Raw genomic sequence first — 25,839 nt, 5'->3', positions numbered from 1 at the left:
GTCGGACGGTGGAAGGAATACTTCGAGGATCTCCTCAACCCTAGCGTCATGTCTTCCAATGAGGAAGCAGAGGCCAGGGGCTCAGAGGTGGACTCGTCCATCACTCAAGCTGAAGTCACTGAGGTAGTTGAGAAGCTTCTCAGTGGCAAGGCATCAGGGGTGGATGAGATCTGCCCTAAGTACCTCAAGTGTCTGGATGTTGTGGGGCTGTCTTGGCTGACACGCCTCTGCAACATCGTGTGGTGGCTGGGGACAGTGACAGCTGGCCTAGGAACGCCTCGGTATCCCCCCGGAGGAGCTGGAGGAAGTGTCAGGAGAGAGGGAAGTCTGGGCATGTTTGCTTAGACTACTGCCCCCGCTACCAGGTTCTGGATAAGCGGAGGAAAATGAATAGATTGTTGCAACTGAACATTTTAATATAGAAAATGCTGCATTTGTGACATAAATACCATAATTCAGACCTACAGTTATTCTCATTGAAGAGTAAAATGGATTGAAGCAGATGGCTCGATATAATTTGTAGACAATTTTAAGCCTCTGAAAATTTGTTTCCTGTCAATAAACAGTTTCCCTTAAAATTTGGGCTAAAACATATTAAAAGAGGGCTGTCATTGCTTTTCCAGTGCCTCTCACATTGGTGTTTTATTGTAGGCTGTCATTGAAAATACTCCATTAATAGCATGACACTGTAAGCTTTTCTTGGGAAGAAGCTCTCTTGAGCTACGGTCACCTTTCTCCTGACACAGGGCTGCCCTTTGTCACCGGTTCTGTTCATTATTTTTATGGACAGAATTTCTAGGTGCAGCCAGGGGCCGGAGAGAGTCCGGTTTGGGGACCACAGGATCTTGTCTCTGGTTTTTGCAGATAATGTTGTCCTGTTGGCTCCATCAAACCAGGACCTTTAGCACGCATCCTGCCTCAAGTAGAGAAGTTCAAGTATCTTGGGGTCTTGTTCACGAGTGAGGGAAGGATGGAACGGGAGATTGACAGGCAGATCGGTGCAGCTTCTGCAGTAATGTGGTCGATGTACCGGTCTGTTGTGGTGAAGAAGGAGCTGAGCTGTAATGAGCCAAAATGAGCTTTCTCCGCAGGGTGGCCGGGCGCACCCTTACAGATATGGTGAGGAGCTCGGTCACTTGGGAGGAGCTCAGAGTAGAACCACTGCTCCTCCACATTGAGAGGCGCCAGCTGAGGTGGCTTGGGTATGTGTTTGGGATGCCTCCTGGGCGCCTTCCCTGGGGAGGATAACCAGTGCTTCGGGATTACCGGGTGATTGTTCTTGTTGTTGCCGGAAAAGATCAGGTTGTCGCGCATGTTTCTGGTTTGAATGTCCAGTATCGTTTCTGTCATTATTTTGTTTTCTTTCATGACGGAGTCCATTTTGTCGCTGAGGGTTTTGATGGATGCTTGGAGAGAGTTGTTTGACTACTCTAACTTTTCAGTGTAGTTGTGGGTGAATTCAAGGCTTGACCGGAATTCTTTTATTTCCTTATGAAGTGTGACTAGTAAATTGATTTTTTCATTGATGGATGCAAGCACACTGACCTCAATGTCTGTCATCTGTAGATCACTTATATCTGTAGAAGAGGTCTTTTTCCATTTGTTTGGCTTCAGGGTGTCTTGCTGGGTTGTATTGGCGGTATCCATACTGCAGTGAATGTAGTATTGGTCGATGAAAGATTTTAGGTCCGAGACTAAATCCTCCAGAATGTGAAAGGTCCGTTCAGGTTATTGGCAGCAACTTATGATTCCAATGGATTGCTTGTGTAATTCCAGTAGTGGGTTATAAAGTCCGAAAAATAGCTAGCAAAGTGTTGTATTCTCAGTGACTGTGCGTCGCCATGTTGAATATCCCCTGCACTGTTTCACGATCTTGCGATACTCAGTACGTCATTCCTCTCAGCCACACTGAGAGGAATGACGTACTCATGAAACCTCATGAAGAAAACCATCTGACAGAGCATCTGAGAGACTTTTGCCTCTCTTCTTTCAAATTTTAAAATGATCTCATCTCATTTTCTATACCACTAAGTCCCGATCGGGGTCGCGGGGGAGCTGGAGCCAATCCCAGCTGGCATCAGGCGAAAGGCAGGGTACACGCCGGATTGGTCGCCGGTCCATCGCAGGGCCATCGCAGGGCCGACACGCAGACGAACAACCACACACACACACATTCCATTCACTCCTACGGGCAATTTAGAGTCACCAATCAACCTAAGCCGCATGTCTTTGGACAGTGTGAGTTTAAAATTATTCACGTGCTTATAAATTTTACATTATTGTGGCCTTTCTTTGCTTCCATATATCCTTGTTCTCTTTCACATCACAACATAGTATGCAGTAAGTCTTTTTCAGTGGAGCCTCAACCATTATACATAGAGCTGTTGTGTGTGGGAAAGAATCAGATCTTTTGATACTAAAGTGACAGAAATCAGACCACCTGACCAGAGGGACCATTTCTAATTGCCTCAGTCTGTGCAGGGGAGATGAGCTGAGCACTCCTTTCTCATCACTGCTTTAGGGAGGGCTGTGCTATGCGTGGGAGCTCTGTGTGTGTTCCTATGTGGGTACTTTTGTCTGTGTTTGTGTGTGATGACAGAGCAGGCAAGGACCCTCCCAGACAGCTCTTATCATCTACATAATCTACTCCTCTTCCTCAGCATCTCTCATTTCAGATGCAGTAGTAATGTGGGGAAAAGGAAATACTCTGTTTTCCTCACTTGAGACAAACAATGTACTTAAATTAACTTCTACTTCAACAACCTTATGAACAGATTCACTCAGTCGCACTGACTGCCCACACACATGACCCTCGGCCCCCTGACATCATGCTGAATCACGATTCCTCCACACTTTAATGCATTTGTGTTCTTCTTCTCTGATGTCTGCACATCATGCTCTAGTGTCTGCTCATACATACTGTCCATGGTGTATGTATTCAGCGCAGTTCTGTACATACAGACATCAGTGTGTACATTACATGCATGAATGCATAAAGTCTGTGTTGTTGTTATAATATGCATGTACAGTTTGTGTGCGAAAAGGCAGAGATAGAGAGTAAATACAGGAGTTATGTTCAATCTATGCATTGTGTTTGTTGCGATGGGTTTAAGCAGGCAGGGGAGTTTCAGGATGCACATGGGGGGTGGTGGACTTTTGTCTGGAGTCTCTTTCTATTAGTCCTGGATTTATCAGGCCCTGAGCCTGAGTGCCACATACCCTTGTCTGGGTAAACATCCTCACTAGTGGTGAACCTCACCCCCTTCCCGCTGAACACTGGCCCACAAACAGGGCAGAAGAAGGGAGTAGACATAGAAAGGAGAGACACATAGAAATATGAGGTTGGCAGACGGTGAATTGAGAGTTACAGAGTAGAAAAGCAGTTATGTCTGTAAAGATGAGAGAAATTGGAGTTATTTTTAAAGAACCTTTTTTTTTTTTTTTGGTATTCTTCCACTCTGCAGTGTAATCCTGCAGCACAAAATTCACACATAGGCTAAACTAAGCTGTAAAACATGCTTAGGTATGCTCCAAAAACAGCATGGCATTTTGTGGAATTAAAATTCTAAATGACCATCCAACTATCTATCAGCAGTGTTCTGGACTGTGTGTCAGCATCAGCGTTTCCACAGGTGATGGCTGCTATGTAGCCATCTGACGGTGGGATGGAGGCTGAGCAACACAATCAAAAAGAGAGATAAGAGGGTGTGGGAATTTATTCTTTCATTGCAAATGTAATGACTATTTCCAGCGACTGGCTGCCAGCAGTGGGGAGAGAATATTGTGCTGCAACAGTCTTGCCTTTATAGACTACAAAACATGCAAGTTAATTTTAAGATTTACAGTGGAGCTCGGCACTGGGGAAACCCTAATGACAAGAGAGGAGTGGGAGACACTGGCAAGGATACAAATATGTCAATTTGACATGACATTGGAAATTAAGTTCACACTTAGCAAACAAGTATACTGGAAAGTAAAGAGAATTCAAAGCCAGCCAACGAGCGAAAGAAAAGAAAGACTGCCACAAAGAGTGAAGAGCATTAGTCTACCTTGTGCGTTCTGCGACTGAACAAAGGTCTTAATAAGTTTGTCTGTGGCCTGTGTGTAGAGGGACAGGGCGTAGTGAAGAGACTGGAGATCAGGACTCTTCTCCAGGAATGTCTTCTTCAGACCAACACCACCAGCATGGAAGTATTGCTAACACACACACACAAAGGCAGAGAGACAAAAAAGACAGCCGTTGTCAACTAACATCCCATAGCTAAAAAATATTATTGAAGAAGGAAAAGTACTTTTTAGAAAATTAGAGCAACATCTGACAGAGTGAACCACTGGGATGTCCGACCTTAGTTTGTATTCATTCACACATTAATGTAGAGCTGTACTGATTAGTCAGTGGTCATGTTTTCTGTCTCTGTAGCAAGAGTTGCTTGAAATTATGATCCCACTAACAGCACATTCAAGGCCATGACATATTAATTAAATACGCATAATAATCTCTGGCCTATTACAGGGCCCCTTTGCAGCTCCACGCCTCTGAATCAATTTTTATGGCTCCATACTGGTAATAACCATTGGCCAGAGGAATTATGCTCTCAGGTTGCATGTGCAGCACATTCTTGTGAACACAATATATCAGGAAGGCCTTGAATGGATTCCTTCAAATTTGGCACAAGTGGTGGACCCAAGGGTGAACTGATTTTGGGGTGGTCAAAGGTCAAAGTCAAGGTCATTGACCTTAAATCCATCTATTCCCATGAATTTGACTGGTTAGCGGAGGCATACAGCATCAAAGCTGTTACTGTAGTTGTACCAAATTGTATGGTATCTTGTAAAACAGATCCTTTATGATTTGAAAGTCTTTTTTAAACAGGTCATATTTTGCCTTTCTTAACCAAATCAAAGGTACATAAAAGTCATGAATTTGTAGCTTGTTATATTATAGAAATGTAACAAATTGCAGGTATTTGTGCCCATGTTGTTTCTTTAACTACAAATCTCGGTTCAGTCTGTGGGTTTGAGTCTACTGGGTAATTCTAAATAGGCCCCATATTCTCAGATGAGTGTCTCATTTCCATCTCTGCGTTTGTTTGCATGTAACTGAAATGGAATTATCATCTATACAATTATTTATAGTGTTATTTATGTTTTCTCCAACTTAAAATGCCCTGCTTCGTAGAAATATGGAAGACATCACTCTAAGAAGAGTTTCTTATAGATTAACTGAATACAGCAAAATCTGTAAAAGCAACAAAAAGACAAATCATAAACTCTTTAACACCTCATCCCTATAAACCACATTTATAGAGCAAATCTAACAATGAAAGTCCGCTCATCTAAGAAGACGTTTCTACCTTGATTGTGTCCAGGGCCAGCTCTATCACAGCACACTGCTTAGGTGTGAGTGCTTTGGCCTCCTCACGAACCATGTGCTCCTAAAGATCACAATGGAAAAAAAACATACCAGAATGATCAATCTGTCCCTTCATATGCTTCATAGTTTCTGAGGGATCATGGAGTCATAAATGGTATAAAACCATATTGTACCTTGAGCTTGGACAACTGTCCCAGCTCCTTGGCTGCGTTAAAGATGAGCTGAGTGCCCTGGAAGAGAGGAAGAATGTTGTTATCATGATGACAAAACAGAGCAGTAGTAAACGGCTTAGTGTCACACAGAGAATGACAACATTTCTGACACACACATTCATAAACAATTACTCTAAGCCGCTTTACAGATGTCAAGGTATTTTTTCCATCAAGTGCTTTTATCACACTCGTGTGTTTTACTGATTTCCAAACAGTACACTTTGCTGCACAAATCTACACACACACGCACAGACTGAGACATTTCAGGGAGAGTGGCTCAGCTTGTAGTGAGGAAAAGAAGGGAAACATTCGCACATTCATGGGCACACATGCACGCGCGCACACACACACACATGTAGTAGCTCTGTCGTTGCACTCTGATGTGTGCATTAATTTACTGTAGTTCAGTGTAATGCAATACTCTAGAAGGAGTTTATCATGAAGTGCTGCTGAATGCCCCTTCAAATCCTATGTAAGGTTACAGCTTTACGCATGAACTATGGTTTTACTCTTGTGTTGCTACAACTTATAGAAGTAACCTTACAATCACTGTCACAGTGATATCAACAAATGAAACAAAGTACAAAAACAAGCTTCTGACTATAGGTTTCTTTTTTTTTTTGTAAAAGCTGTAAAGAAAAAGAAGTTTGCACATTCAAAACTATTCTGTCTACTCATTTTTTGTCAAGAAAGCAAAGCCTGACAGTGTCATGTCAAAGTAATCCAGCCTCCCTCGGCTGCTACACTATGTGAAATACTCAGAAAATAACAGACAGTTGTGTTTTTGTCTCAGGGGATGCTGTGATGAGAACGATACATTTTGGTCTAATCTTCTGACCTTTTAAGCACACTCAAATGCACCATAAATCCCAGTAGAAAAGGCCCATTATCACTGATTTGTGACTTTGCCTCGTGAAGCTCAGCTGCTTTGACTTGACCACATTCTATTTTTTGTACTGCATTGTGTTGATGCAATATAGATGTCATATTGCTTTTGAAGTCAAATTAAGTGACTCCACAATTTGCAGTTTGTGGTGTGTTTAAGTCACTGATGTCTGCATGTATGAGACTGGGGGTGCAGTCAGCTACTTGTGTCAGCATTTGACAGAGATTTTCACAGCATATAAACAGCACTATAGAGGAAATGTTGTATAAAAACAAAAGTGAAAAATCAATATTTTCACTGCTTTGTTTGCCTGGGGAGCTGAGGAAGAGAGATGAAGACATGGAGAGAAGACATAGAATAGAGAGACAAGACACATTGATCTATAGGTGTTTAATCCTTACATCACTGTGAGAAGCACTCTTCAGCCTCCCCTGGAAAGAGAGCATGTGGTTAATTTTTCAAGCAGTCCCTGTAGCCTGACTATACTTTCTTTGGCTAGAAGCGCAATCAAAAGTGCATGTGTTCCTTTAAAAAGTGTATACAAAATTTGAGGATACAGCCAGAAATGTCAGCTTCTTTCAGTTCAGTCATCAAAAAGACACAGAATTTATACGTAGCCTAATAAAAACAAGTTTAACAAATTGTTGGTTGACATAGCAGAAGAGCAACATAATGGCAGTAATAAATTGAAAATTGTCTTAGAAACTGTGAAAACCACAACATTTCTATCAGTGAAATAAAATTTACCCCATTAATGAACTAGTTTGACATTTTCGAACATACACTTATATTCTCTCTTGCCAAGCTAGCGTCAGATGAAATACCGCTCTCATGTCTGTGCATTAAGCACAGTGTCAGAATGGGGTGACAGTTAGCTAAGACTGGATCAGTTCAACATTAAACAAATTTGTTTACCAGAACCTCCAAAGCTCACTAATTAACATATCATACCTCATTGGTTTAATTTGTAGTCAGACAGATTGTACAAACAAGTTGTGACCTTATTTGCTTTAGAAGACAGTCCCCTTGAGATGCATCATCTCATTTGTGAGGGGGCCCTCACAGAAAATAGAAAAAATAAAAAATGAACAAACCATGAATCAATTATAACTGCACAATATTAACAAAATAATCCAAGCTAGTAACACACAACAATAACAGCGAGCTATGTGCTGGGACTATGGCACTGCACTTGGCAGCTGATTACCATGAAATCAGTTTGGGCATCAGGAGTATTTTTTGAGGTAGAATACACAACCCAATTTAAGTTGATCACTTGATTAGTCATGACATTACTGCCATGACATCATCACTATGACACGCCCTCCACCCCAATCAAAAACCATAAAACAAACAAACAAACAAACAAACAATAAAACAACTATGTGACCAACCAGCAGTAACATCTGACTCTGATGTGAGATATGTCCATACATCAGTTGTTACTCTTATCTTGTTTGTCTTTTTCACTATCTACATTAAATCCACGTAGTAACTGCTGTCTAGAGAGGCTGTTAATTTGAACTGAACTGTGCTGAAATCAGGCCCAGCTGCAAAAAGTAATCACATATAGGCACCCAGGCTGGATGGATTATGTAACAAGTAGACACACACACCCTTTGTTTGTGCTTTCGAGAGATTGTGTGAGCTTGGGAAACCCTCAAAACTTGGAAGGGAAAGCATTAGGCTGCCAGTAGCCCCAGGCATGGCCTGAGGTTTTCTGAGGCCATTGTAGGTTATGCCCAATAGCTTTGGACCAGTGAAACTTTCAGGCCTTGTCTGGTAAAACATCAGGCTGCCCACAGCCCTCAGATGTAGTCTGAGGCTTTCTGAGGGCCTTCAAATGGAAGAAGCCTTTGACCTTCAGAAGCCTCAGACAGCATGTGGCCTGTGTCTTTCCAAAGCCCTCGGGCAGTCCGAGGCCCTGGGGCACTGGCCCCACCAGCCTGGTCCATAATCCACCTTTACATGAAATAGCTATAGCATGTAGCTGTCTGTAATCCACATCTTGCCATGTTCTATTTTACATTTCAGTTTCTGCGTAGAATAAAAAAAAAAAAAGACAGGGATTAGTTAGTGAGCTTTGTAAAGTGCTGGTATATACAATCTTGAGCTTCAGACAGAGTCAGGCTAGGTGTTTCCACATGCGTCCAGGCTTTAAACTAAGCAAACTGATTACAAACATCAACCCAAACCAAAAACCTCTTCTAAGAAACACCATTCTCCACATCAGGACCACTGGCATAATAGCATCAGTACAATAATCATAGTATCAGCAAAACATGAAACCAAACCAAGACAGTCCGACATGACAGGTCTGTGGCGACATACAGTGCAGTGTTGTACAGTATACTGATAGAAGACTGTGGTGTTGAAATAGATCAGATGCAAGCAGGACACTCTTCAAACAGGAGGGAAAGGTGGGGACATTGGGAGGGTTAAGAAAGGAGAAAAGGGGGGCCAGAGGTAAAGCGAGGACACTAGATACCAAGCCACCGAGAGATCAGTCACCCCACCAGAGTCTCAGTAAAAAGACACAATGCATGAGAAGAAACAAGGCAACACCAGCCGTGAGGAAGGAGTACCTCTTCCTGTTTGGGGAAAGTGTTCAGGAAGAAAAGACAGTAACAGGAGAAGAGGGGGGCACTGATTGGTGGAGATTGTTGAAGGGTGGGACCTATCAGAATCAGTCAGGAATGCACCATGCTTCTGTCTTCTCAAAAGAAAGACAGAGTTGTAGAGAAGAGAGATGAGAGATGTGAGAGGTGTGGGCTGTGAGAAAAGAGAGGGTGTGATGTGGGGTAAAAAAAAAACCAAGGGAAGATTGCAGCCACATACAGCAGAGAACCAACCACCGTGGACAGACAGACACACACACAGGAGTGCTATACTTACAATCATCTGTGGAGGGAGAGCAGTGGGAGCAGGACGTAATAGTAATCACAACAACAACAACAACCAGAGAGAAGGATCAGTCAAGCTGCAAAGAGCCCCACATCAATAAAAAACACAAGTTTGGGTCTTGGGGTTGGAAACACATGGACCAGCTGACACCTGTATAGAGCCTGTACTAAGGACAGGTAAAGAACTGAGCAGGGCCAGTGAATAAGTAACTATGACATTTTTTTGGAATATAGCAAATAAATCTCAGATTTTAACAGCAACTTCAAATGAAGAAACGGTTTTTGTAGAGATGATAATGCAGCTTTTGTGCACAGTCAGAACAGATTGCCTTTCAACTGGACAGGGGCTTACTGCAGACCAATGAGGGGCTAATGAGGCTGGACCAGTAATACTGGCCATCACTGTACATGATAACCACACATTCATTATCACCTTATTAACAGTGATATGAGGCTCTTTTGTTAAAAACCAAACACAATGAGAACACATATATCCAAAATAAAAGAACACAAGAGGCTGCTTTCCAAAATGTACGATTCTTTTTTGGAAGTGGGTCTGATCCTTTGGGCAACTTTCTGCCACTCTTCTGTGAGTTACTCATAAATCAAGAATCTCTCCAAATAATCATTAGCTGACATACTGGAGAGCAGCCATGAGCTGGTGTTAAAATGATATATGGTGCACTCCTTTAAAAAAAAAAAAAAAAAAATCTTTTTAAAGGATTTCATTTGATTGCTTTGGTGAATGAGGACACTTGGGGCGATGTTGAATACAATGTGTGTGGGGACTGAGGAGTAGATAGGATGTCATGTGGACAGGAGGTAAAGGCAGTTTGGTCTTTTGTTTGTCTTCATGAATCACAACTGCTGGTCTGCCTTTGTATCCCTCCCCCCAAGTTTTTTTTTTGATGCTGCCTTGGTGTTATAGATTTTGTAAGTCATTTTTCAGCTGCTTACTTTACTGCTTCAGTCATGATCAGAGCATGTCAAATATTCATATCTCTGTGTGTGTGTATACAGTATGTCTGTTTGCATATGTACATTTATGCACACTGCTGGCCTATGTGGCCTATGGTACTGGCGCAGCCCAGTGCCAGTACCAAAATGACATAAAGCCAAGCATTGTTATTGTGAGTATTTGTAGGTCCAATTGTGCATTCGCGGGTCAATGTACTCTTACCGTTTGGTCTGTGAGCGGTGGAAGAACGATGGTCTTTTCCATGGTGTTCATCACCAGCTTCCACAACTCCTTCAGCACACGTTTCAACACAGTCTTCTCACAGATCTTAGCAAACAAACTCAGGCTAAGAGAAGGGGAGACAGAACGAAGGAAGATGAAATGAATGATAAGCAGCAAAGAGGGAAACACTATATCCTCAAAGAACAGACTATAGAAGAGTAATTGTGGTTAGTAGGAATCACCTCATGACCAAAAAAAGACTCATCCAAACAGCACAAAAGCTTAGATTTTGGGGAATTTTACTACTTTTCCTCCTCAGCCACATACAAACAAACTCATGCATGCCTTCTTAGTTTTTCTTTTGCCTTTATAAACAGTTTAAATGCTGACTCTAACTAACTCCGCTTGAGCTGGCACTTGACCAGTGTTGACTCGAGACAATAAAGGCACCCATTAGTATGTCTGACCTTGGGTAAACAGGTTAAAAAATGATTAAATGCCTTGAAAACTAAACTGAATAGTCCTGTTTAGATTCCACTAAAATGGCAGATGGCCTCACTTGCTGTCCAGGAACTCCATGATGGGCTGTAGGACGTTGTCGGCATCCTGGGCCACACTGCTGGCATTACCCACATTTGAAGTTCCCTTCACCTGAGCCAAGATGTCTCCCATCTGTTTCACATTCTCCTCAATATGAGGCTGGAAACTGCACAGGAAAAGTACAAATTGATTATAATGAAGTTTGGACTGTCTAAATGCACATCATATTAATGTCAATGTTTCCAGAGACGGTTGCATGACTGAGTTCCAACCTGACAGCAAAGACCCTGCTGAGGTCATCCATGACATTGTTGAGCTTAATCTGCAAGTCCTTCAGGATGTCACTGGCCTCCACACACAGCTGAAGGACGCACAGGGAAACACACACACACACACACACAACCACACAGCTGGTTGAAAAAAAATGGGCAGGGGAGTCATACAGCAGTAATAACACTAACTGATCATTTGTATTAATGTCACAAATCCCCACAAAGTGTGTTCATAGGTTTCAGTCCCCACAACATGAGTAATGCAAGGGATGTACACACACACACTTATACAGACATGCACAGGCACACAAACAAACAGAATATGAATAATATAAGGCCACATACACACTAGTGAATAATACCAGCTGGAGGACAAAAGAAGAGAATCTCTAATCACTCACATCTTTTCCACCCATGGCTTCAAACATCTTCTCCAGCTGAACTCTCAGCTGTTGGATATTGTTGATCAGAATACAGGGCTGGGAACAAGATGGCAACATGTCTGTCTGACACACTCGGCTTTTGCAGAAACAATTCCACATTCAAAATGCATCAGCTTTCTTTTGCTACAGAATTCAAAGAGAGGATGCTGGCAAGACAACAGAGTTAAACTGAAATATAATGCTTGTTTTTTTTTTTTAGAACCAACTGAGCCCAGTAGACTGCTCTGGTAACCCACATCTTTGACCACTTACCACTTTCTCCATAGTGACATAGTTGGCAAACAGCTTGGAGATTATATCAGCATATGAGAGGAGTACATTGCTGATGGTCTGGAGAAAAAAACAAGAAAAGAGCAACAGGTCATTAATCATCAGGAAATAATTTTAGTTGAGTTTCTGAATTTAAAAAAATCGTACTGTTTATTGTTTTAAAAACAATCTATTTGTTATAAATTTATTTTGTAAATTATGAATTGACTGAAACTTGTGATTTCACTAACTCTACCTTGGCAAAACGCTTCATATAGTGTCCAACGATCTGTGGATCCGGACACTCTAGTTTCCTGATGATCTCAAAGCTCTGGTTAAGCTGGGAAAAAACATCCACGACAGAACAGGAGAACAGCGCGTGCTCTGATGTGACCTGAAACTGTAGGGCAGAAAAGATGTGCAAGAAGATTAAAAGGGGGAAAACAGGGAGAACAACATGAGAGAAAAAGTATAAGGGAAGGGGATGAGTAGGAGTAGCAGGTGAGAAGCTAGGACTGAAGGGAGGCCAGCCAGATGTGACCTTTGGGCACCTTAAACTATCTAGATGGACCATTAGACACTATATTAAAATGAACCTTTCATATCTTTCACAGCATGTACAGAGCCCCTACAGTCAACTAACCATTTAGACAGGTTGGAGCTCCTGTCTGTCACCTTGTAATTGGCTTCAGGTTAGTGCCTAGAGTTGGCTAGGTGCTTCTCCAGGGAGTCTGGGTAATGAGGTGAGGGCAGCTTTCTTGCAGTCAAAACTTTGAAATAAGGCCATTAATTAATCTCCTGCTGTCACAGAGTTATCTCCCTCCTCACAGCAAGTAAGGCACATTCTCCAGTAAGGCACATTTATTTGAACTTTCAAAGAATCGCTTTATACGACAAAGCACTTAGACTGAAACATCCTCTTAGCCCAAGCATACTTTCTGCTTCCACACTTGTGCTGCTGTGTCCAAGCCTTTATTGTTGCTTTTGAAGAATGCAGGAGATGCAGGGAAAAGTGTGGGAGGCAAGGCAGGAGGGAGGATGAAACACTGGCTGACAACTTTTGGATGTGACAAAGAAGTACAAAGGATGGATTACAGTAATTTTGCCTGAATAACAACACCAACTCAGCATTCACAGAGGAGTGAAAAGAAGATAAGGAGAAGAAGACCTGGAAACCTTTACCCCATCTTTTTTGTCTCTTTCCAAAGCACCGTGCAGAAAGTCCCGAGATACTTCCTCGTTTTCGTCCAGCCACTGGATGACAAATGGCTCAAACCAGCTGTGGATAGCGGAAAACAAACCAAGAACCCAAAGTTACACAGAAAAATCACTTAATCCACTTTTCTTATTTTCTGTTTTCAGCATGTGTAAATGATGGGCAAGTCCTACTCACGCAGGATATTCAGGCACCCTGCTCTTGAAGAAGGGCAGGTCTTTGCAGTACTCATTGTACAACCACTTGACCTTGAAGTGCAAGTTCATGTAATCTGCACTCTTACACAAGCGATTTTTTTCATGTTCTGAGGAAACAAATAAATGAGACAAATATATGTTGCATTACAAGTTTCTCTCTTTTCAATTCTATCTGCAATTCCCACAGATTCACAACGCACACAAAGGCATCAACTCAGGAATAAAGACATCCTCACAAGGTTGCTGAATATAAACAATGGTTTAACAATACAATTGACTTTTGTATAGTTGTCCCATACCAACTCAAGGATAATGATAAACAGAGGAGACTCATAAGTATTCATGTTTGGAGCCTATGATCTACAGCATTTAGAGCTAATGTTTAGCTGTGTTCTTTCAACCCTGTAACTAACATTATATTGTCTTCTGCGCCTCTGTGTGTTTGGTCATTACTGAAAATAGTGTTTGAACCACAGAATCACAATTAGTGGCTACATTTATCACAACAAGGCTCGGTCAGTTGAGAAGCTCAGTATATCACCACTATGCACTCACCCTCCATTGCATACTTCATATCCTGGGCAAACAGGTTCCACATGACTTCTGCACTGATTTTACCCACATTGAGCTCCTGGGGAAATCTTGATTGAAGAGAGAAGAAGAATGGCTTATGGTTCAGGCACTTAGAAAAAGAAGGTAAACTCAAGAAACAGCTGAGAGACTGAAATTGGAAATGAAAGTGTGGAGACATGATTATAGTGATTGTAAATTGTATGATATTAAAATTAAAAGGGAAAGTGATCACATAGATGAAAGAGGTACACAGAAAACGTAGAAGCATACTGGTTTAGGCAGGGAGTGTAGGAGTTCTTGTCCTCCTCAATAATGGAGACAATAAGTGTGATGAGTTTAGACCAGAAGTCCAGATTCTTGATGCTAGGTCCCTGCTCCTCAAGAGGCACAGCACCCTGTTTGGCCTAGAATCACAACGAAATGAACATAAATCATTTTACTTATATGAAGAGAAGATATAAACAACTATTATCTTAGGTTATCTACAGAAATGTGTTCTTTTGTGTTTTTCAACCAAACCCTGTCCATACCATGGCTGTCTAAACAATTTTATCATTATCAAAATATATATTTAGGTACTGCCCACACCAAACCTCTACTGGATAAAATACTCAATCTTCCAGAAAGAAGAGAAGCTATTTACATGTGCAAACACAAACGTGAGCTTTAGGTTTTTTTTTGTTTGTTTGTTTGTTTTTGTCTGAGACAGATTTTTTTGGAAGGAAATTCTGACTATGTTGTTAATGCAACAACTCATACATATTCAACAGTTGCTGCTCAAACCGGTTTAAACAGACTGAGAATGTTGACTGGATGACTTCTTTGAATATGTTGTATTCACAGAGAAAAAAATGCCTATTTGAAATTCACAGGACAGTCTGGGGCTGCTGCTTTAATGAGCACATTCTACTAAATCAAGTGCAGGAATGATGGGTGGAGAAGTCTGGCCTACCCAAGGTGAGAGGAAAATGAGGACACACATAGAACATGTACATACATGGGGACCACAGTGCATTTCACCCATCACTAAGGACAACACAAAAATCCAGCAAAGAAAGTGGAAAAGTGATATTGAAAAATCATTTTGTACAAGCAATATTTTTATTAGCCAAGTGCTCTGAATAGTCAAGGACCAGAATACAAAGAAAACTACTGCTGGGTTTGAAATGATTACTAAATTAACCCTTTCACTGAGTTTGGAGTTAGTCAGTGATTTTTCCTGTTTGTTTCATCTGACAGAATGAACAAAATTACAATCTTTGGATATTAGCAACAAGTTAATCCCATGGTATTTAGCAAAGAATGGACAATAGGGAATGGCAGATTATCTGTTGTGCACAGGAACCACAACCAGGCCACAGAGACTGGTTGACAGATAAACCTGGCAGCGCAGACACAACACACTGAGCCAGTTAGGCCAACAACCAGAGTTAGAGAAAGAGCAACAGTTCTTGCTATAGTGTAGTCTTGATGTGTGTTATGTACTGTATGAACCCAGTTCTATTTACCAAAGTAAAACTCTCACACCAAAATAAAATCTACTATATTTTTATACAGAATGTATAATGTATGTAAAAATGTCATACTACAATGTCATGTTAGTCTGAGGAAAATGCAATGGGGTAATGCATGAAAGTATATTAAGCTTCTGAGAAATCTTCTGTCTCTTTTTAAATTATATAGGAAATATATTTATTTATTTCTCTAATTATTTGTTTGCAACAATTTTTTTTTATTACAGTTTTATTTTTTATTACTATAAAGCACCATGCAAACCATTTGTGTTTACAACTATTATACTTACATAAGCCTTGGGAAGACTACTTTATTATGGGCATGTTAATAAAGCATTTTGAATTTGAAACATTCACAGCATTCAAGTCACTGCTGCTTCTTACCGGGTCTGTCTGATACTCGCGGCTGTACAGCTCATGACAGTTATTAAAGATGTACTCATAGGTGGAGTTGAGACAGGCTTTGACACAATCCTTCACTACCTGGCTGGCTCTGGGTGGAGACTGAAGCTCTTGGACCTGAATACACACACAGAGAGAGTCAGAGGGCTAAAGTTGACAACTTACTGCCCTAAAATGAAATATTAGATTCATTTTAAAAAGAATATGTTGAACATCAAATTTAGAGAATTATGTTTTTTATATCAGAGATCACACCTCTGAGGAAATTGTGGATGTACTGCAGTTAATTACATCCTTGTGTTCCATACTGAAAAACACGAGTAGGTGGAGTGCAAAAAATACACAAGGCAGAAGAATAAGGGATGGTACCTTCATTCTGAAGAAGGTGATACTAGTGAGGAGATCCACTGTGGACTTAAGGTCCTGCAGCCTCTCAGGACTGCTGGCTGGGAAGTTGTTCTGCAGTCAGACAAGAAAAAAATAAAAGAAAACAATGAGCCATAATGAATTATATCACCATCCATCTTTGTCCGGTGTGTTTTTTGTGTACATAGGTAAGAACCAGCTCGGCCACATAATTTCCACTGCCACCAAACCTATACACTTGCTACTACGTGGGTGTGTGGCATTCGCTGAATTAACACATCCACCTGCACTGTTTTACTGTTTCGCACAGAAAGACAAGATAAAGAGAAAGACAAGCATTACAGATATTATAAAACACTTTATAGCAGATAATATTTGAGTGTAAATAGCAAGATAGAAAGAAATCTTACTCGGTACATGGAAAGGTCAATCCTCAAAGAGTTGTGCAGCTGATCTAGAAGCTTGACAAATCGTTCTTTCTGTGGGTATTATAACAGAAATGGTAACAGATTTTAACATTATGATACATCTACACTATTGACTATATAATGGTACTGCGATTTAGCAGCATGACATGAATAAGTGTTTAGTAATTCTAGTATTGTGGTTTTTGAATACATTTGGGAACCAGAAACTACTTGATAAAAAAAATCTTCAATTTCCCTATATTTTAAGCAGTGACTCACCCCAAAGTTCGAAGCAGCAAAGCGGTCAGAGGCAGAAACGTTATTGGTTGCCTGGGTGGTGTGGGCGTAGTAGGCATTAATGTTGGCCAGCAGGGTACTCATCACTGCAGGCACACCTGGGCACATGTACTTAGATGACAGGCAGGCAAAGTGGCTGCAAATGAGGGACAATGTATGGAAACTTTATAGAGTGACAGATGCATGAAACACCCAATGATGCATGCAAATATGAAGGATTTTTTTTTTTTTTTAAATGAGTGATATTTTGGTGTTGGGTCTTCAGAACTGAAACATACGTCATGGCCTGGTAGATGGACTCCACTCCATAACGCATGGCAAACTCATCTACAATCTCCTGGGGAGTCTCCTCAAAGTAAACCTTCCAAGCATCATCCCCTTTAGCATCAGGGATCTTCACCACACCATTATTCTGGATATCTGTCACATAGTGGAAGAGGTTCTACAGAGAGGAAATATGGAAGAGTCAGGAAGAAAACTGAAGGAGAGGAGTAGTTCACATATCACTCAGCTGTAATGAAGGTTCGTAGACATTCATTGTACAAAGACAGAGCAGATTTCAATCTCCTGATCTGTTTATTCTTAAATGACGGCACTACATAAATAGCCATTAAACTACATTATGAGGCCAATACAAGGTGTGTTAGACTGCTGTAAACCATTCACAGTTGGCTTCCTGGTTTATGGGCACTTATGTGCAGCAATAACAGTGGTCATTTGTTGGTTAAGGTTCAGCTAATATGTTCTGTTGAGTAATGACTCCATACAATGCTGCAATTGGTCTTTGGAGTTCTTTGCACAGAATGGAGACGACTGGAAATGTGTCTGATGTCTGCTGTAGGATGTAGTCTTTACCTTACATGAGCAAAGCAAGCTTCATGGAGCACTGATTTAATTTTAATTTGGAATGAATCCATTATGTATATGAATAGCAGTCAAGCAAATTAGCCTATTTGATATGGCTCATTATTTGACTTGGCAGAAAGATACACGCACAGACACACAAAGGCCAAGAAAACAATCTTTCAAAACTGGAAATAAAAAAAAATCACTACACATAAACCACTGGACCAACCTTCTGATAGAATACATCACATTAGAGAAAATGACATCCACTCACAAGAATAGTTTATCAGCTTTTTATGACACATGGAACCCATTTCTAACACATTTCAACTTGAACCAAACACCTGAGGCTGAGGCCACGCACATTCCCACCAAACTCCAAAAATGTAACCAGCTGATTTTATTAGTAGTACTGTTATCATCATTATTACTGGTAATTTATTTACTTCCCCTCCTTTTCCCTTTCTTGCATTTCATAGATTACATAAGTTGGAAATACCCACACTTCACACACTACAATCTTGTTAAACACTCTATATCTTTTTCTAATGTCATGTATCTGTTGTCTTGTCTCCCATGTTTGGTACTGTTTTGTTAATGTGTTACTTTGTTTCAATAAATAAAAAAGAACCACAAAGGGGTGGAAAAGTACTATAACCCAAAAGTAAAAGTAGCAATGCATTAATAAAAGAAAAAGAGTCCTACATTCAAGTGTTGTATTTAAGTGTCCAGTCTGCTTAGTGTGCAGTGTACAAGTGCACATGCGATACAGACTATAGACACTCAAAGGCATGGGTTGCATCACATTACGAATTATGCTGTGCTAACTGCATGTTGACTGGAAATTGGACCTTTCAGTAAGCAAAGAAAAACAAATATCAGGAAAGGGAAAGGCTATTAGTGTATCAACTTGTTTCAAGTGTGGGTGGCCTGCTTAAACACTGGTGGTGTAAAGTTTTACATGTTATAAAATGTATTTCTTTTTATTCTGCAAAAATAGCCCTATATATAAATGGAGGAAAATGATATTAAAATTGTATTCCCAAAGATGTACTAGTGGAGTTTTTAAAATATGTCTGACAAAAAGCATTCGTATAATAACAGTAGCTCAACATAGTATTTAAGCACAATTCTTGAACACAAATCACCTTTGGGAAAAAAATGGATTGGATTTGTACTTTAATATCTTAGTTTGGCTTATGCCCCATGTGCTAACATGGAAGGGTGCGGTTTATGATCTATACTGCAACCAGCCACCAGGGGGATCAACTTCTGGGAGCTTCTTTTCTGGGGAGCTGACAAGTCCATCTATATACAGTCTACGGTTCAAACACACAAACACATACTAAACTTACTTCATGCAAACAGGTGTACTGAACGTGATATGGGGCGACCGTCTCCTCTCCTTTGATCTCTACGTTAATATGCATGCGGATTGCTCCGGATACAGCTGACTTGTCTGTACGCTTGTCTGTGAAGAGAACAAGATATACAGCAACACAGTTACCAAACTCATTGCTGAACAAAAATCTCAGTCAGACATACTGTAAAACAGCAGCTGAGATAAATGCATCAGGACCGTGAATAGCTGTAGGCTCAATATAGTACGAGCTACAGTATGTGATCTGTAAATTCAAATGACACAATGTGATTCAACTGACCAAGATTATACCAGACGTCCATCTCGCCGCTCAGAGTTCGGACTTCAATAATAGTCTGACCAAGGAAGTCATCTGACTCCCGCTTGAACTTTTGCTTGACACGAGACTTAATGTCATCATCTTCATCCCACACTCGCACCTTGATGCGGTCTGAGGAGTTGTGACACTCACTAACAAACAGAACCAGAGAATCAGCCACAATTTACACTGACAGTTGAACACGAAGACCAGATGGTTTACTATCATGACTCACGTAAACAAAAAATGCCTTAAAAAATAAAAACCATTTTATATTAACAACACAAATCATATAAAAACTGTGACACTAGTGCTGAAAAGTTGATCAAAGGAAAATTAATCAACAATACAAAAACTTGATTAATTTTTTAGAACATGTATCAAGCAAAAATGCCAACCATTTCCTGGTTTCAGCCTGAAATAAAATATATTTAGATTTTTAATTGTTGTTTGGATAAAATGAACAATTTTGAGATGTCACTTTGGCCTTGGAGAAACTGTGATATGAATTTCCCACTAATATCAGAAATTAATTAAGTAGCATTAACTGGTAATTAAAATAATCATTAATTGGAAGCCTAAATTACCACAAATTCCACATATTTTTCCCAAAAGATCATAACTCACAAATTAAATGTCTCCTCCCAGACAGGGTTGAGGTTGCCGTAGATGGTCTTGGTCCTTTTTTTGGTCTTTCCCACCTGGACGGTGACATATGGATCACTGGAACCAGTTTTATCCTTGGCTTGTAGACCCTGGGCACACAACACTAGAAAGAAGAGGAAAAAGCCAAGTTCTTTAACCTGTGTGTGTGCGTGGTTGCAAACAGATGCCTCTCAACTCATCTGACCTTCTGCTGTTCTGCCCCACAAATGCCACCTATGCTTTCTTCATGCAAACAGCAGCTTGTCTTACAAACAGCTGAAATATGCTGTCTCCTGACTCTGACTATGATGTTGACCCTGCCTTTGATAATAACAGTGTAAGCCATCTACACTATATTGCCAAAAGTATTCGCTCGTCTGCCTTCACATGCACATGAACTTGAGCAACAACCGATTCTTAATCCATAGGGTTTAATACAATGTTGGCCCACCCTTTGCAGCTCTAACAGCTTCAACTCTTCTGGGAAGGCTGTCCGCAAGGTTTAGGAGTATGTTAATGGGAATTTTTGACCATTCTTCCAGAAGCACATTTGTGAGGTCAGACACTGATGTTGGACGAGAAGGCCTGGATCGCCGTCTCCACTCTAATTCATCCCAAAGGTGTTCTATCGGGTTGAGGTCAGGACTCTGTGCAGGCCACGCCAAACTCACTCATCCATGTCTTTATGAACCTTGTGTTGTGCACTGGTGCACAATCATGTTGGAACAGGAACGGGCCATCCCCAAACTGTTCCCACAAAGTTGGGAACATGAAATTGTCCAAAATGTCTTGATATGCTGAGGCATTAAGAGTTCCTTTCACTGGAACTAAAGGGGCCAAGCCCAGCTCCTGAAAAACAACCCCACATCATAATCCCCCATCCACCAATCTTTACTCTTGGCACAATGCAGTCAGACAAGTTCTGTTCTCCTGGCAACTGCCAAACCCAGACTTGTCCATGGGATTGCCAGACAGAGGAGCGTGATTCGTCACTCCAGAGAACACGTCTCCACTGCTCTAGAGTCCAGTGGTGGCGTGCTTTACACCACTGCATCCAACGCTTTACATTGCACTTGGTGATGTAAGGCTTGGATGCAGCTGCTCGACCATGGAACCCCATTCCATGAAGCTCTCTACGCACTGTTCTTGAGCTAATCTGAAGGCCACATGAAGTTTGGAGGTCTGTAGCTACTGCAGAAAGTTGGTGACCTCTGCTCTATGATTTTATGTGGCCTACCACCTCATGGCTGAGTTGCTGTCGTTCCCAGTCACTTCCACTTTGTTATAATACCACTAACAGTTGACTGTAGAATATTTAGTAGCGAGGAAATTTCACACCTGAACTTATTGCACAGGTGGCATCCTATCACGGTACCACGCTGGAATTCACTGAGCTCCTGAGAGCGATTCATTCTTTCACAACTGTTTGTAGAAATGGTCTGCATGCCTAGGTGCTTGATTATATACACCTGTAACCCTGGAAGTGGTTGGAACACCTGAATTCAATGATTTGGATGGGTGAGTGAACACTTTTGGCAATATAGTGTAAGTACAAAACTTGACTCTCACCTGTGATGCTGATCTTGGCTGACCATTTAGAGGTTCCATCAAGCACGCTCTGTTTGATCTGCTTCATTTGGGTGACATGAGTAGACTTGGGGACGCTGAACACTTCTTGAATGAGTTCAAAGATCTCAGGTTTGTTCCTCTCGCGGATCTTCATGCGGTCCTTAAGAACCATGATGATGTTTTGAGTTCGGTCCTCTGCACCATGTTTGGAGCTCTTCTCTGCTGCTCCTGGTTAATGAGACAGTTAAGAAAAGTTATCAGATACTGTATATTGATGTATATAGAAATGATATGATATGAGAGATCTATGGCTTTACGTTCCCATGCAGTTATTAATTATAACAGTAACAGAGAAAAAGTTTGCCTGGAGGACAGCATAAAGTGACTTTCAAGAAAATTTGAAACTGGAGAATTTAATTCTGTGCAGAGAAGAAGTCTGGGTAGGCGGTGAACAACCTGGCTAGATTTCATGAATGAAAGGCAGACACATTTGCAGAACTATAAAACGTGTCAAGGAGGGACACAAAAAAGTGGTGGATGACAACAAAAGATAAATTGCTTTTAATATCCTCTCAAGAAAACAAGAAATAAGAAAACAGTAGAGAGGGAGGATGAAGGCTTTGTGTTTGGTACTGGCAAACACAGATACTGTAATAGGAAGAAGATGGACTAGATAGTTTACAGCAGCACTGACAGAGCAACAAAGCTAAAGAATAAAGTAAACAAATGGTTGTTCAGCTAATATAAATTAATATTTTATGATGTGATATATTATGATTATGATGTATTTTATTGTCCTCAAAACATGACTACAATTTATGCTTTAGCTACATAATCAATAATCTTTTACTATGTAGCTAAAAGTTATTTGGGCTAAGCTAATATTACAACCCCAAATCAGAAAAAGACAGTATGTAAAATCTAAATTAAAACTGAAAATAGTGGCATCGGAATTGAAGAGACGATTTTATTTTGAACAAACTGATTCCCTGCTTCCTATTTTTATACTAAGCTAAGCTAACCAGTTGCTGCTCCAGCTACATATTTATCATATAAGAGTGATATCAATGTTCTCATGTAACTCATGGTAAGGATGCAAATAAAGTATATTTCCCAAAGATGTTGAATTATTTCTTTAGACAATACATAAACAAATGTAAACAAACAAAACAATTCATAAAAACTGTAATTTACAATAATCAATTGTTAGCAGAAATAAGATGTGTTTATAATTCACCCTGTAAGACCAATATCATGCATATGTAATGGAGATGTTTATAGCTACTATCACTCTAAACTCTATAGCCTATAATTATATTTAAACTTGATATCTATATTCATCTATGTCTACAGTTCCCAGACAGATAAGCACACCGAGTAGGTTGCTACAACATTCTCATATTTCTAATCCAGACTTTTTTACATTTTGAATACTAGAAAGACTAAAATTGAGCAATGGTTTTTGAACATTTCTCTTACTTTGCAGACAGTCAGCATTGAGTAGATCTTGACACTTCTCATGGCATTTGACTCCACACTCGGTACAGCGCATACCCTGGCGAGCAATACCCCACAACAGCCCCTCACACTCATAGCAGTAAGTGGGGGTTGTAGCTGTCCACACCTCAAAATTGTGCGGGGTGGTGCAGGAGATGGGATATATGAGGGCCTGGAGGGTCTTCTTATAGACGTGACTCTTCTACAAGTGTACAGAGGACAGAAGTGCAGGGTCAGCAGAATGAATAGCTTTTTTGGTATAATGTAAAATACAAGATTGTAAATGAGTTTTGACCAGTTCTTCATTGTGCAGGGTGCTGGATGTCAGGGCTGAGGTGATGCCGGCCTTCCTGGAGTTCTGGACCAAAGACTGAGTGACAAGAGAGAGGAGCAGTCATTTATTTCAGTGCCCATTTTAATATACACATATATATATGTTGATATTAAATCAAGACAAATCTTAGTGTAGCCATTGCAAATTAACTTCATATGCTTTATATGCAGTGCAGTGCATGTTAAGCAATGTGTACTATCACAGTCTGTCTGGCAGTGTTTTCCAGAAAAGTCACAACAAAGTAGAAGTAACAGCTGCAGAATTTAAAGTGCCTACTTTGTAAGACTAACTAATTAGCTGTTTTTAATAAAAAACTAGTATTCCCTTATAGGTGTTTCTTCTAGCAAGTGGTGGTGTTACTCACCATAGCCTGTGGCAGTGACGTGAAGGTGGTAGGAATAAATGAGAGATTCGTTATTAGAGAAAGTTAAGAGGAAAGAATTGTCACAAAGAATTAACAATGCAAAAGAAATGTTTCTATTGTGCAGTTACTATAATGGTTAAATGAGAATGGACATCAAACAGAAAAGTGTGAGTGTGGGCGCAAGGTGAATCTATAGCCAGATGTGGAAGATTGAAGGGCCAGGGAGCCAGCTGCAACCAGACCCAAGGTCTATGATATCTGAAAGAAATAACCTGTGAACACTGCTCATTCAGCCCAGACCTACCAAAGACAATCTGACAGTGGTGGAGGAAGTACTCAGATTGTTTACTTAAGTAGAAGTAGAGATATCACCCTGTAAAAATACTCTGTGATAAGAAACAGTTCTATTTCGTATAGGCTTCACCATCTAAGAGCTGTCGCTACTGGGTTTATCTCTCGTGCATAAACCTAGCTAGAGGTTGTCTTTCTGTAACACTCTCCCATCTCCAGAAAGGAACTCTGGATCTCATTTATAGTGACCCTTGGGTTCTTGGTTACTGGTCTGACCAAGGCCCATAACCCCAGATTACTGGGGGGCCCAGATCTATGAAGACTGGTGGTGGTTCCAAATATCTTCCATTTAAGAATGATGGAGACTACTGTGCTTTTGGGCACTTTCAATGCTGCAGAAATGGTTTGGTATCCTTTGTCAGATCTCCATCTTGACACAATCTTGTCTCACAGATCTGTGGACAGTTCTCTTGACCTCATTGCTTTGTTTTCATTCTGACATACACCACCAACTGTAAGACCTTATATAGACAGGTGTGTGCTTTTACTAATTATATCCAATGCATTAAATTAAGCACCAGTGTACTCTAATCAAGCCATAGAAGGACCACAATGACAACTGATAGGAGTAGGATGCACCAGAACTTAATTGGAAGTGTCATAACAAAGGGTCTGAATACTTGTGTAAATTTCAGTCTTTTATTTTTAATAAATTTGCAAAACACTCCAAAAACCTGTTTTCACTGTATCACTCTGGAGTATTGTGTGTAGATTGGTGTGGAAAATTGGAATGATTTTAAGATGAGTCTGACTCCTAGCAAAATGTGGAAAACTTGGGTTTGAATACTTTCTGAATCCATTGTAAAGAGGTTAATGTGGAAACTCACCAGATCTCTGACCAGAGGCATAGCTTTCCTCTTCCTGAGGTCTGGCATGCTGTCAATGCTATACAGAGCACCACCCATGCTGAAGACAAAACACACACAGATTCAACATCCTTTATCTTCTTAGCTAGAGTTGTTAACTAGAAATTCGACACAACAAATCAATTGGCCAACAAAGACATTCATACATTCAGGCCATGGCTTTGCCTTTCACTTGATAAGTGATTGATTTTCAGTGGCCATAGTCATAAGAGTGTCACGTTTACTTACCCTGCTGATAAAAGCAGAGAGGCAATGCCAACACTTTCTCCTCGGGCCTGTGGAGAAAGAGAGGGGCAAGATGAGAAAGAGAGGTAAGCAGACTGCCAACAGGGCTGTGGAAGGTTAAATGGGAACCATAGCATATTATAGTGCTGCACCTAATGCTTTTATATTATTCTTCATACTGACAACAATAAAATGAGAAGATGTTCCTTAGTATAAAGGATATACATTCATAGTGAATAGTTGCCACAATAAATGAAAATGTTCCCAGAATTCACAAATTAATAATACAACACTGGTACAATAGGGAAATAAAAAAAAAGAAAAGTGAGATGAGGAAAGTAATATAGTTGAATTGTGTCTTTCTGAGTGTGTGTAGTGGATACTGACATCGACAGTGGCTTCTTTGTGTTTAAGAATCATTGTAAAAGTAGA

The 25,839-nt window shown here is 40.5% G+C and overlaps 1 protein-coding gene across 10 annotated transcripts in view; it reads right to left on the bottom strand.

The window, feature by feature from the left end:
• Positions 1–25,839, bottom strand: part of unc13a (unc-13 homolog A (C. elegans)) — a 50,165-nt gene that overhangs the window by 6,568 nt on the left and 17,758 nt on the right. For 2 of the 10 annotated variants that reach the window (XM_020624231.1, XM_020624237.1), the window contains 30 exons: positions 25,411–25,457; positions 25,144–25,222; positions 23,966–23,971; positions 23,563–23,637; positions 23,250–23,469; positions 21,771–21,998; positions 20,184–20,325; positions 19,539–19,708; positions 19,233–19,348; positions 17,310–17,473; positions 17,014–17,167; positions 16,738–16,806; positions 16,331–16,420; positions 15,944–16,078; positions 14,316–14,449; positions 14,028–14,113; positions 13,453–13,579; positions 13,242–13,338; positions 12,316–12,459; positions 12,063–12,140; positions 11,769–11,846; positions 11,368–11,456; positions 11,115–11,261; positions 10,556–10,679; positions 9,368–9,373; positions 6,874–6,903; positions 5,548–5,604; positions 5,355–5,435; positions 4,050–4,197; positions 3,220–3,276 (listed from right to left, as the gene is read on the bottom strand). In XM_020624231.1, the coding sequence (XP_020479887.1) occupies positions 3,220–3,276; positions 4,050–4,197; positions 5,355–5,435; positions 5,548–5,604; positions 6,874–6,903; positions 9,368–9,373; positions 10,556–10,679; positions 11,115–11,261; positions 11,368–11,456; positions 11,769–11,846; positions 12,063–12,140; positions 12,316–12,459; positions 13,242–13,338; positions 13,453–13,579; positions 14,028–14,113; positions 14,316–14,449; positions 15,944–16,078; positions 16,331–16,420; positions 16,738–16,806; positions 17,014–17,167; positions 17,310–17,473; positions 19,233–19,348; positions 19,539–19,708; positions 20,184–20,325; positions 21,771–21,998; positions 23,250–23,469; positions 23,563–23,637; positions 23,966–23,971; positions 25,144–25,222; positions 25,411–25,457 (3,178 nt within the window). The remainder of the gene's footprint in view (positions 1–3,219; positions 3,277–4,049; positions 4,198–5,354; positions 5,436–5,547; positions 5,605–6,873; positions 6,904–9,367; positions 9,374–10,555; positions 10,680–11,114; positions 11,262–11,367; positions 11,457–11,768; positions 11,847–12,062; positions 12,141–12,315; positions 12,460–13,241; positions 13,339–13,452; positions 13,580–14,027; positions 14,114–14,315; positions 14,450–15,943; positions 16,079–16,330; positions 16,421–16,737; positions 16,807–17,013; positions 17,168–17,309; positions 17,474–19,232; positions 19,349–19,538; positions 19,709–20,183; positions 20,326–21,770; positions 21,999–23,249; positions 23,470–23,562; positions 23,638–23,965; positions 23,972–25,143; positions 25,223–25,410; positions 25,458–25,839) is intronic. The other 8 variants (XM_020624233.1, XM_020624239.1, XM_020624238.1 and 5 more) reach the window with 5 other exon arrangements.

The sequence above is a fragment of the Monopterus albus genome, unplaced genomic scaffold (assembly GCF_001952655.1).
Source record: "Monopterus albus unplaced genomic scaffold, M_albus_1.0 scaffold323.1, whole genome shotgun sequence".
NCBI lineage: Eukaryota > Metazoa > Chordata > Actinopteri > Synbranchiformes > Synbranchidae > Monopterus > Monopterus albus.
The sequence above is the reverse complement of the archived record's forward strand: the minus strand, read 5'-3'. Positions and strand labels throughout refer to the sequence as shown.